This window comes from Pongo abelii, chromosome 6 (assembly GCF_028885655.2).
Source record: "Pongo abelii isolate AG06213 chromosome 6, NHGRI_mPonAbe1-v2.0_pri, whole genome shotgun sequence".
In the NCBI taxonomy this organism is placed as follows: domain Eukaryota; kingdom Metazoa; phylum Chordata; class Mammalia; order Primates; family Hominidae; genus Pongo; species Pongo abelii.
Genome location: NC_071991.2, coordinates 40,030,254 through 40,043,364, shown reverse-complemented (window position 1 = coordinate 40,043,364; position 13,111 = coordinate 40,030,254). Strand labels below are relative to the sequence as shown.

Below are 13,111 nucleotides of genomic sequence, written 5' to 3'. Positions count from 1 at the left end.
GAGTGCTGTGGCGTGATCTCGGCTCACTGCAACCTTGCAACCTCTGCCTCCCGGGTTCAAGTGATTCTCCTGCCTCAGCCTCCTGAGTAGCCGGGACTACAGGCGTGCACCACTGTGCCCGGCTAATGAAAAAAGTTTTTAAAATATAGATGGAATCTCAGTATGTTGCTCAGGCTGGTCTTGAACTCCTGGCCTCAAGCCATACTCCTGCCTCTGCCTCCAAAAGTGCTGGGATTACAGGAATGAGCCACCGCACCTGGCTGGGTTTTATACTTTGGTTTGGTAGATCAGTTTTGATCTTTGTCCTTACTCTTAGGATAAATCTTAGTCCTGGAATGTACATTTTACTCCTAAGATGTGGCCCTTGTGGGGTTTCAAATGGATAGTCTCAAGTGTTTAAGGTGCTTATTAAGCCCCTCTAACTTGGCAGGACTTGGACTCCAAACTCTTATCTACCCTGCAGCTAGGGAGAGCTAAAATCTCAGCCTTTTTTTTGAGACGGATCCTGCTCTGTTACCCAGGTTGGAGTGCAATGATGTGATCGTAGTTTACTGTGACCTTAAACTTCTGGGCTCAAGCAGTTCTCCTACCTTAGCTTCCCAAGTAGCTAGGACTACAGGCATGCACAATCTGGCTTATTTTTATTTTTGTAGAAATGGGGTCTCACTATGTTGCCCAGGCTGGTTTCAAACTCCTGACCTCAAGTGATCTTCCTGCCTTGGCCGCCCAAAGTACTAGGATTATAGGCATGAGCTCCCGCGCCCAGCCATCAGCTCAGCTCCTTCAGCCTTCAAGCTATCGTGTCCTTTCTGGGCTTGTGGGAGTCTCACTCCCCACTTACACAGTTCAGGGTTCAGCCAAAGATTTGAGGGGACCTTATACTGAGACTTTGGGTTCCTTTTTTAGTGGATTCCTCCTTTCCTATATTTCCCTCTCAATTTCCAGCTTCTTTAGCAGTCTCAAATCCTCCTTTAACCTGTCAGGCCAATAAAATTGCAGCTTTTTTTCTCTGCTCCACTCCTCTCAGACTGGGGCGCACTCTCAGGAGTAAAGCAGTATAAAAGTGGATCTTGCCCAGTGATCCCTTCTTTCAAGGGTCATATAAATTCCAAGCTTCTTTTTTATTTCTTGTTTGTCTCCAGTGTCTTTAGAAGATTGTTTTTCACATTTTATCTAGAGTTCATAATCTCAGTCTGTGAGAAAGTTATTTTGATACAGTCTACTTCTCTCTTAGGGGAATAAGAACTTCTTTGGGTTTATTTTTTCTTGACTGTGTTTTGGAGCTCTTTCATTATAGATATAGAGTTTCTTTATTCTTCTTTAGAGTGGAATGGCATTTTTATCTGTGGGCTACTGTATTTAAACAGCAGCCCTCCTATGGACTTTTAGGTTGTCATTTTGCTTAACAAATAATGAAGCAATTAATTTTCTAACCTGTCATGTATGTAATGCATCTGTAGGATTAATTCCTGAAAATGCAATTGCTGGGAAAGCATACGTGCATTTGTAATTTTAGTAGATGTTAATAAATTGTTCTCTATAGTAGAACCAAGGTTTATTCTTTTTTTCTTTATCCACCTTTCAAGAGAACAATTTTTATTAGGTGAAAGTGATATTTGCTAAAAATTTTGAGTATTTTCCAAAATGAGCTTGTTAGTTTTCTTACTAAAAAATACATTTATATCTCAGAAGAAAGTAGCAAAATATATTATATGAAAAAAATCACACCCACTAGAAACAACTGTTATTAGAGTCTTTCACGTTGCTTTCCTGTTTGTGTACGCTTTTCTGTGTTTGCAGTAATAATACAGTCATTACCTTGGTATTTATTTCAAACACTTGCTTAGTGCCCACTGTGTAAAGAGCTTTTTGGGGAGCTGTCACTGCCTGCCTGAATCTCCCTTACTGTCTGAGGGTGGTCTTAGTGCTCATGAGGTCGAGAACATCGAGTGCTGTGTCAGAAGGGCAGAGGTCAGGTGGATTTAAAGCTGTTGCACCAAAGCCAGGTGTGGCGACATGCCTGTAGTCCCAGCCTGCTCATGAGGCTGAGGTGGGAGGATGGCTTGAGCCTAGGAGTTAGAGAATGCAGTGAGCCATGATTGTGCCACTGCACTGCAGCCTGGGTGATGGAGCGAGACCCTGTCTCTGAAAAATAAAAAAAATAATGAATAGGCTGGCACGGTGGCTCACGCCTGTAATCTCAGCACTTTGGGAGGCCGAGGTGGGCGGATCACCTGAGGTCAGGAGTTCAAGACCAGCCTGGCCAACATGGTAAAACCCCCGTCTCTACTAAAAATACAAAAATTAGCCAGGCATGGTGACACATGCCTGTAATCCCAGCTACTCAGGAGGCTGAGACAGGAGAACTGCTTGAATCCGGAAGGTAGAGGTTGCAGTGAGCTGAGATCGTGCCACTGCACTCCAATCTGGGCGACAGAGCGAGGCTCCTTCTCAAAAAAAAAAAAAAAAATAAAAATAAATAAATAAATAAAACTATGCATCAAGCACCACCTCCCTGTCCCCTGGGTATGCCTTGGAAGTGCGGTTTGCAGAGTGAGTGAGGTGAGGCAGGGGAGTAGGAGGAGGAGCTGAGGAGGAGAATGGGGCAGGGGAGGATGAGCCAGGGAGGAGGAGGAGGAGGGGAGGAGAGGGGAAGGGATGAGAGAGGGAAGGAAGGTGGAGTCGTCGTTCCTGCTGTTGCCTTGCATGGCTGTGACAAAGAGCTGTTGAAGCTGTCTTCTCACAGTTATGCACACTGTGGGTTATGATTCATTAGTGGCATGTGAAATCAACCATGTAGGTAGCAACCTTTTTTTCATGTAAGAATTTAAAGACTACAAGTATAAAGTTAAAGAACTTAAGGAAAAATTTTGCTAGATTCATTTTGAATTAGAGCTGTCATGTATTTCTTAGCTATCTGCATGGAAAACACCTAGAAGCAATGACAGTCCAATAGCAGTGAGCACCCCTAGGACTTTATTGTAGTCTGAATTGTATGTCAAGTAGTGTGGTTACAGTAAGTGAGGGGATGTAGCTTTTTGCCACAAAATCTGTACTTTGGAAGGTGAATGTCAAGCAGTGAGAACAAATGGAGACTATTGATCTGTGCTGTGGTTGGTGTTCAGAATTAGGCCACATTTTAGTATGTTTCATGTGGGGATCATTATTTTTCTTTTGCACTAGCTTTTTTTTTTTGAGATGGAGTCTCGCTCTGTCGCCCAGGTTGGAGTGGAGTGCAGTGGCGCAATCTCGGCTCACTGCAAACTCCGCCTCCTGGGTTCATGCCATTCTCCTGCCTCAGCCTCCCGAGTAGCTGGGACTACAGGCGCCCGCCACCGTTGCCGGCTAATTTTTTGTATTTTTAGTAGAGACGGGGTTTCACCGTGTTAGCCAGGATGGTCTCAATCTCCTGACCTCGTGATCTGCCCACCTCAGCCTCCCAAAGTGCTGGGATTACAGGCGTGAGCCACCGTGCCCGGCCTTTTCTTTAGAGTTTCTGATAAATTGCTTTTCTTTTTTCTTTCAAAAGAAATATTAAATTTAAAAAAATTTCAATAGCTTTTGGGGTACAAGTGGTTTTTGGTTACATGGGTGAATTGTATAGTGATGAAGTCTGGCTTTTATTTTATTTTTTGAGACGGAGTCTCATTCTGTTGCCCAGGCTGGAGTGCAGTGGTGCGATCTCAGCTCACTGCAACCTCCACCTCCTGACCTCAAGCGATTCTCCTACCTCAGCGTCTTGAGTAGCTGAGATTATAGGTGCCCACCACCACGCCTGGCTAATTTTTATATTTTTAGTATAGACGGGGTTTCACCATGTTGGCCAGGTTGGTCTTGAACTCCTGAGCTCAAGTGATCCACCAGCCTCGGCCTCCCAAAGTGCTGGGATTACAGGCATGAGCCACCTCACCCTGCAAGTCTGGGCTTTTAGTGTACCCATCACCCAAAGAGTATACATTGTTTCCAGTAGGTAATTTTTCATCCCTCACCTCCCTCCCGCTTTCTCCCTTTCTAAGTCTCCGGTGTCCATTATATCACTCTGTATGCCTTTGTGTACCCATAGTTTAGCTCCCACTTACAAGTGAGAGCCATGCCCGGCCCAAACTTCTTTTTTTAAATGTTCTAATAAAACTTTATTTACGGCTGGGTGCGGTGGCTCATGCCTGTAATCCCAGCACTTTGGGAGGCCAAGGAGGGTGGATCACCTGAGGTCAGGAGTTTGAGACCAGCCTGGCCAACATGGCGAAACCTCATCTCTACTAAAAATACAAAAATTAGCCGGGTGTGGTGGCGCGCGTCCTGTAATCCCAGTTACTTGGAAGCCTGAGGCGGGAGAATCGCTTGAACCTGGGAGGTGGAGGTTGCAGTGAGCTGAGATCGTGCCACTGCACTCCAGCCTGGGTGACAGAGCGAGACTCCGTCTCAAAAAACAAAACTAACAACAACAAAAAAAAACACAAGAAAACCCCACTTTATTTACAAAAACAGGTGGCTTGCCTGTGTGTTAGTTTACTCAGCCTTTTTCTAGAGAATGCCTTGTTATTGTGAATGAGGGTCAGTTTTATTATGGTAGGCAGTGAGATTACTGGGAAATCTTTTTTTTTTTTTTTTGTCCTGTGCATCTTTGTTTAGTCATTATTTTGATAGCTCTGTATCAGTTTTTTTTTGTTTGTTTGTTTTTGTTTTTTTTTTTTTTTTGAGACAGAGTTTTGCTCTTGTTGCCCAGGCTGGAGTGCAATGGCGCAATCTCGGCTCACTGCAACCTCCGCCTCCCAGGTTCAAGTGATCCTCCTGCCTCAGTCTCCCTAGTAGCTGGGGTTACAGACATGTGCCACCACACACGGCTAATTTTGTGTTTTTAGTAGAGTCAGGGTTTCTCCATGCTGGTCAGGCTGGTCTCGAACTCCTGACATCAGGTGATCCTCCTGCCTCTGCCTCCCAAAGTGCTGGGATTACAGGCATGAGCCACCGCACCCGGCCTCTGTATCAGTTTTGAATTTAGTTCTGGGTATTTTCCTTACACCTTTAAGTGTGGACTTTTTGGATTTCTACTGAGTAGCCAGTTCAGCAAAGTCTCTTCAGCTGATTATAATGTTCAGGAAAGCCTCTTCAGCTGATGATAACTTCTGGCATAACCATTCAGCAGTCAATCAAACATTAAATGATTGCCTGTAGGCATTGTGGAGTTTCATCTCTGCATGTCCAGGCCAGCCCTTAGTCAAGGCCCAAGAAACGTGTTTTTATCGTCAAGAACTTCTAGGCTCTTAGTTTACATGATGGAATCTTCTAGATATTCCTTTGTTTGCTTGCTGAACACTGTCATTGTCACCCTGGGATTTCTTTTCTCTGCTTCCTGGGTTGGTTCCACCGTTTCTTGGAGTCCACATCTTTTTCTCTCTTGGATCCTCCTCCTTTGCTGGGAGTATATCCTCTAGTGTGTTTTTCCAAAGGAGGTTTTTAGAGTGTAAAGATCCCAAGGCACTGCAGGTTTGAAAATAACTATTTTGCACCTTGATTGACAGTTTGGTTTTAAATTAACTTGCAGATTTAAATTAATTTCCATACAGAATTTTAAAGTTTATTTAAATTTTTTTATTCCATACAGAATTTTAAAGAATATTTAAAATAAATATTCCCATTTATCATGATACATCTGATGCTGATCTGAGTCTTACTGCTTTTACTGGTACTTTTTTTTGCATTTTCTTATTGGAAACTTAAGATTCTCTTGAAATTCTGCAGTTTTATGAAGATGAGTCTAAGTGTTTAGGGTTTGTCTCTTACATTCAGCCTACTTGTTACTGTGCTTTTTCTGTCCATAAAATTGAGTTCATCATTGTTGTTTTCTGATATTTGTGTCCCTCGTTGATTCTGCCTGCTCTTATTCTCCTCTTAGGAAACTGTTAGACTCGATGGACCCGGCTTCTGTGGCCTTTAATTTTTCTCACATTAAACTTTTTACCTTTTCACTTTATGTTCTAAGACAGGGTTGGCAAACTTCATGTAAAGGACCAGATAGTAAATATTTTAGGCTGTGTGGGCCAGGGGGCAAAATTGAGGCCATTAAGTAGGTACTTATATAAGAGAGAAAGCAAATTTTCATAAATTTTTTATTGATGAAATTCATGGTATAATAATTGAGTACAATTTTTTGTAATGTGGTTCTACTACTGAGAATGGAATTCGTTTTGGGGGCTAACATTTTGCTTAATCGGGGTTCAAAGTTGGTGATTCCCTTTGTCGAATAGGTGGCAAATGTTCATCTGTAAAACATTTGCAGCTGTGGCCATCAGCAGCAGGCAGGCATAGGCCAACCTCGCAGTTCTCCTTCACAGCATTCTTTGGGCTCTCCGCTATGTCCTTGTTACTATCCTATGAGTTTTTTATTTTGGCAGTCATATTTGTAATTTCTAAGATATATTTCTTGTTCTCTGTTCTCTCTTTTTCTTTTTTTTTTTGAGATGGAGTTTCACTCTTGTTGCCCAGGCTGGAGTGCAATGGCGTGATCTCAGCTCACCGCAACCTCTGCCTCCTGGGTTCAAGTGATTCTCGTGCTTCAGCCTCTCGAATAGCTGGGGTTACAGGCATGCGCCATCACGCCCAGATAATTTTGTGTTTTTAGTAGAGACGGGGTTTCTCCATGTTGGTCAGCCTGGTCTCAAACTTCCGACCTCAGGTGATCTGCCCACCTCAGCCTTCCAAAATGCTGGGATTACAGGCGTGAGCCACCGCGCCCGGCCGTTTTCTCTTTTTCATAGCTGTCTAGTCTTATTTTATGGGTGCAGTTCTTCTCAAGTGTCTCTGAGTATACTAGCTAGAATGTAGGTTCCTGTGCCTGTCTCTTCCCATTTGCTCTTTGGCTTTTCTCTCTCATGCTGACCGTGGGGATCACTGTGTTTGTGAGGGAAGGTTGGGGTTGAGTGTTCAGAGCATGTGGGTTTTCTTTTTAGTCATGTCTATTTCCCTGGACTCCTTCCCCTCCCTGCAGTAGCCAAAATAGAGGTGAGGCTGCTCAGCTGAGTGGCACCTCTTTCTGTATCTCACTCCTGGTTTGCCTTTTTCCCTTTGAGCCTGCCTGAAGGTCAGGGTCAGCTGGTTCTGCCCTGTATAGGCAACTTTTAGAAAGGAGCAATCTGAAATTGTGACTCTACTCTGGTTTTTAAAGACAGAAAGTGACAGTCCAGTTAATACCGGATATTGACTCAAATCTAGTTCTGATGCTGCTTTTCCAACTTTATGACAGTTTCTACATCTGTGGTATATGGAATAACAATTGAAGCACTAAATTATTATTCTGAAGCAATCAGTCTTTTCGGAATCAAGAAATATTAAACTTTATTTGTTACAGGTTAGTGAAATAGAACTGTATGAAAGTACTATTTTTATAGCCAAAACACTGTTGAAAATCAGCACTTTGATTTGGTTCAATCTAATATTTAAAAAATTGTATTGTAATTGTTATGTTTATTTATTGATCTGTGAATATAGTCACTCTAACCAGATTTTTTTTTTTTTTTTTTTTTGAGACGGAGTCTCACTCTGTCACCCAGGCTGGAGTGCAATGGTGCTATCTTGGCTTACTGGAACCTCTGCCTCCCAGGTTCAAGCGATTCTCCTGCCTCAGCCTCCCAAGTAGCTGGGATAACAGGTGCCCACCACCACGTCCGGCTAATTTTTCTATTTTTAGTAGAGACGGGGTTTCACCGTGTTGGCCAGGCTGGTCTTGAACTTCTTACCTCAGGTGATCCACCTGTCTCAGCCTCCTAAAGTGCTGGGATTACAGATATGAGCCACTGCACCCAGCCAACCAGAATATTTAATTAAGTAGCCCTCCCTATTTGCAAGCCATTCTGGAATTTTCAGAGTTCTAAGAGCCTTCACCAGCAACAGATCCGACTTCTGCTTTTCTAGATTAGGAAATTTGCCTTGAAGAAGTGAGCTTGCCCAGAGGCACCCTGTTTAATTTCAAAGTGCTGCTGACTCAAACTCATGAGTCCTGGAGGCAGGTAGAGGCACTTGTAGGCTGAGGATCCGTAGAGCCTGGTGTGCCCTGCTGAAGCCCCACCTGGGAATGGAGTTATCTCTGTAAAGATCTTGCTGCCTTTGAGCAAGCACTGCAAACAGGGTGACTGGAACAGCCTCGTCACATGTTTCCACCCTTCGTATGAGGCGGGTACCGTGGGTCTTCACCAACAGCACGGCCTGTTGTCTCCAGGAAAGGGTAGCCCGTCACTGTGCTTTCTGTCTGCTTATTTAGCTTTGGCATTTGAATGTGCAGAATGGTGGACTTTCAAATTAATGTCCTTCCATTGACTGCAGAGTTTCTGCTGGAAATGCAGGGAGGCTGCCTGTGGGTTTCGCGTGCTGTGGGAAGTAGGGAAAATGAGCTGGTTTACTTTATGTCTTTTTGTGCATGCAGACTGTTTGGATTTTGCCAACAGTTTCTGGGTGCTGCCTGATTTTTAAACTTTTAAAAAATTGTAAACAGCTTCAGTGGCTTTGCAGAAGGAAGCTGTGGTTTCTGGTCTTCCTGTTCAGTCATGTTTTTTTCAGAGAGAGGGCTAACATCTGGCCATATTTTTCAACAAATTCAGAAGTGAATAGAGAATGCATAGTAGCTGTCGGCAAAGGAGGAGGAACCAGAATCTCTCCCAAGAAATTCTTCAAACAGAATTTCACACAGGGTATTCCATGGAGAATGAGGTAGGTGCAAGTCCAGTGTGGAAAGCGCCATTTAGAATGATGGTGTGAGTCCCTTGTGGGTGGCTTTCATGGCTGCTTCCCAGGGCTTGCCCATTGTGAGCTAGGGTAGCCCAGTCTCCATGACCTCTGCTTGGGGAGGATGGGGTGGTTGGAGGGTTCATTTGCTGGCTTCCTGGTCTGAGACCCTGTGGCAAGGGGCGTGTATGGAGGAGAAGTGCCGTCCCATCCAAGTGGGGTGTATAGGTTGTTGCATTCATCCATCTTGACTCAAGGAAGAAGAAGCCACAGGTTTTACATCTTCCAGGGAGAAGTAATTTTCCTATGGATTTGTGGTCAGTTGGGACCCAAGAGCTTGGTTGAAAAATGATGTAGGGAGATGGTCAAGCAAGAGAGCACCCAAAGCTGGAATTTCATCCACGAAGGCTGCAACACGAGTTGGGTGCTGCTTAAGACCCCACCAGCATGGATCCTGGCCACCCCCAGTGTGGCCTCCTGTGGGCCTATGCCTTTCTCACTGAAGCAAACAGGCAGTAGTGGGCAGAGCTCTGGTTCCCCTTGAAATTCGCTCTGTCAACCAGGTGCAGTGGCTTATGCCTGTAATCCTAGCACTTTGGGAGGTGGAGGTGGGCGGATCAGGAGGTCAGGAGATCAAGACCATTCTGGCTAACATGGTGAAACCCCGTCTATACTAAAAATACAAAAAATTTGCCGGGTGTGGTGGCACGTGCCTGTAATCCCAGCTATTCGGGAGGCTGAGGCAGGAGAATCACTTGAACCCGGGAGGTGGAGGTTGCAGTCAGCCGAGATTGTGCCACTGCACTCCAGCCTGGGTGACAGAGTGAAACTCTGACTCAAAAAAAAAAAAGAGTCGGGCGCAGTGGCTCACGCCTGTAATCCCAGCACTTTGGGAGGCCGAGGTGGGTGGATCACGAGATCAGGAGATGAGACCATCCTGGCTAACATGGTGAAATCCCGTCTCTACTAAAAAATACAAAAAAGTAGCCAGGCATGGTGGCGGGCGCCTGTAGTCCCAGCCACTCGGGAGGCTGAGGCAGGAGAATGGCGTGAACCCGGGAGGCGGAGCTTGCAGTGAGCCGAGATTGCGCCACTGCACTCCACTCCAGCCTGGGCGACAGAGCGAGACTCAGTCTCAAAAAAAAAAAAAAAAGAAAGAAAAAAAGAAACTAGCTGTGTCCTGAGATGCGGGTGCACACCGGCTGTGTCATACTCATCATTTAGGCCTCTCCAGCACCGAGGAAAGGTCCTTTTTCCGTTGGTAGGCACCAAAGCACTTAAAAAAAAAAAACAAAAAAAGCTAATCTGTCAACTGGCACTGCAGGGAGTGCTGGAAGTTTGTGGAAATTCAGATAGGCAGGGCTGCAATGTGGGTGTCCACAGAAGAGTTCTTTGTCATGGAGCTTGTAGGAGGGGATTTGTTGTAGTGCCTCTGATGTGCACCTTAGGCAGTGTGATTTATGAGGGATGGCAGGTGTCACTCTGGGACTATAGCCTATCACTGTCCAGCGGGACAGAATCATCGCTCCAGGTTCCACTGTCTTCTCAGACCCGGGCACTGAGTTTGGTGCCTCTTCCAGTAATTTTCCCTCATTCCTGCTGGGCCCTCATGTGGCTGTGCAGTTGCAGTTTGTCTGTCTCCCTCTTTAGACTGGGGGTTCCCTGGGGGCAGGGACGGTGGCTCCTACAGCCCCAGTGTCTGGCGCATAGTGAATACTCATGAAATGTACTGAATGTTGGCCTTAAGGATACCTAGGCCTTTTTATAATACTTTAAACATCTTTGTTCAGAGGCAGTTTTGTTTTATTAGATAAAACTCACCTTGTAGTTTATTCCTAAGGGTTAAATAATTTGCACAAATGAAAATGCCTGAACCCTGTAGCGGAGACATGCTGGGTACTGCTCAGTGTGACTAAGTGTTCTTCTCTTTCTTCCTTCATAAACTTTTTAGCACTTTCTCCAGAGTAATACTGAGCTCAGTGTTTTGCATGGAGAACGCAGCTAGAAGGTATAGCCATACTATTTACTTTGGTCCCCAAGTAGAGGCCACTGTCTCATGAGTCTGCTTTTGCTGGTTCTTTTAGTGGATTCATTTCTCCTTGTAAATTAAAAAACAGGTGCCCTGACTTATAAGTTAGTTTCTGAGAATTTGTTGAGTAGACCCAGTTACTCCAGATCCTGTTCACCCAGGTGAGCTGATAATGTTGAGCTGCAGATCTAACAAAACTCAAGACCCGCAGTTGGCACCCGAGGGCCAGCCTTGCCCAGAGCCTGAGCCTTGGCTTTGTGTGAGGAGGGCATTCTCACTAGGTAAGCCCTAGTAGGCCAGATTTAGTTTTAGTTTTTTAACTCAGAAGTACATTTTAGGTTTCCAACTTTTAAGAGTTGTTTTAAGCTTAAGATGTAAACTTTGCAAGAATTTGTAAGGATCTAGGGATCTTCCAGAGTGAGTTTAGAAAGTTCTGTAGTTATCTGAGGCGGTATATATTCCATATGGATGTCTTTGCACAGCGCTGCATGGTGACTCAGAGCCCTGTGTTCCCTCCTCCTGGCTCCATACTGTGGACTCTGGCAGGTCCCTTCAACCCTCACAGCCTCAGTTTCTTCAGAAGAGACTTAGGCTGGGATAGACCCCACGCCTCACCTTGGTGCCGGGACTCCACTGATGGAAGAGAAATAGCACTTAGCCTGGTTTCCTTCTGGGGACTGAATTGGTCCTTTGGTCTCTGAGGTTCAAAGGTGACAAGATCATTTAGTGGTGATAAACAGGCGTACTCAATCAAATACATGTTGAATGAAGAATGGTTGCCTGGGCTAATCCCACCTTTTAAATTCTATGTGTCCATCTATAGTACATTCTAGTGAGTTAAAGAACCCATGATGGTTTACTGGAATCCTGATTCTGTACATTAAAAATATTCTAAACCATTTAATTATTTCCCTCGTTCTTTCCAGACAGGGTCTCACTCTGTTGCCTAGGCTGAGTGCAGTGGTGTGATCACAACTCACTGCAGCCTCAACCTCCCAAGCTCAAGTGATCCTCCCACCTCAGCCTCCCAAGCTCAAGTGATCCTCCCACCTCAGCCTCCTGAGTACCTGGAACTACAGGCTAATTTTTAATATTTTTTAGAGACAGGTCTCGCTATGTTGTCCAGGCTGGTCTTGAACTCCTGGCCTCAAGCAATCCTCTTGCCTTGGCCTCCCAAAGTGTTGGAATTACAGGTGTGAGCCACTGTGCCTGCCCTCAATTTATTTTATTTTGTTTTTTCTTGAGACGGCGTCTTGCTCTGTCACCCAGGCTGGAGTGCAGTGGTGTGATCTTGGCTTACTGCAACTGCCATCTCCCAGGTTCAAGCAGTTCTTCTGCCTCAGCCTCCCGAGTAGCTGGGACTACAGGTGTGCACCACTATGCCCAGCTAATTTTTGTATTTTTATTAGAGACGGGGTTTCACCATGTTGGCCAGGGTGGTCTCGAACTTCCGACCTCAGGTGATCCACCCACCTCAGCCTCCCAAAGTGCTGTGATTACAGGCGTGAGTCACTGCACCTGGCCTCGATTTATTTTTTAACTAGAACTTTCCTTTAAATTTATTTTCTTTCTTTTTTTAGATTTAAAAGAGAACAGGGCCTTGCCCAGGTGCAGTGGCTTACACCTGTAATCCCAGCACTTTGGGAGGCCGAGGTGGGTAGATCACTTGAGGTCAGGAGTTTGAGACCAGCCTGGCCAACATGGTGAAACCCCATCTCTATAAAAATACAAAAATTAGCCAGGTGTGGTGGTGCACACCTGTAATCCCAGATACTCGGGAGGCTGAGGCTGGAGAATCGCTTGAGCCTGGGAGGTGGAGGTTGCAGTGAGCCGAGATCACACCACTATACTTCAGCCTGGGCTGTATAGTGAGACTCCAGGTCAAAAAAAAAAAGAGGGCCTTGCTCAGTCACTTAGGCTGGAGTGCAGCGGGCAGTCATAGCCCACTGCAGCCTTGAGCTCCTGGGTTCAAGTGATTCTCTCACCCCAGTCTTTCAGGTAGCTGGGACTACAGACGTATGCCACCACGCTCAGCTTTTTTCTTTTTAATTAATAATTATTATTTGTTTTGAGATGGTCTTGCTCTGTCACCCAGGCTGGAGTGCAGTGGTGTGATGAACAGCTCACTGCAGCCTTGACCTCCTAGGCTCAAGTGATCCTCCCACTTCAGCCTCCCCAGTAGCTGTGACTACAAGTGTGTGCCACCATGTCCCGCTAATTTTTATGTTCTAAGTTTTGTATTTTTTTTTTAAAGATGAAGTCTCACCCTGTTGCCCAGGCTGGTCTTGAAGTCCTGACTCTAGTGATCCTCCCATCTTGGCCTCCCAAAGTGTTGGGATTACAGGTGTGAGCCACTGCGCCCAG

At 45.3% G+C, this 13,111-nt stretch overlaps 1 protein-coding gene across 7 annotated transcripts in view; it reads left to right on the top strand.

The window, feature by feature from the left end:
• CCM2 (CCM2 scaffold protein) overlaps nt 1-13,111 on the top strand; it is a 77,092-nt gene that overhangs the window by 19,089 nt on the left and 44,892 nt on the right. The window contains exon 1 of one of the 7 annotated variants that reach the window (XM_024250434.3): nt 8,593-8,703. The exons of the other annotated variants lie outside the window; for them this stretch is intronic. Within the exon in view, the coding sequence (XP_024106202.1) occupies nt 8,608-8,703 (96 nt within the window). The 5' untranslated portion in view covers nt 8,593-8,607. Of the gene's footprint in view, nt 1-8,592; nt 8,704-13,111 lie in introns of those variants that run through there. 7 annotated transcript variants of the gene reach the window in all.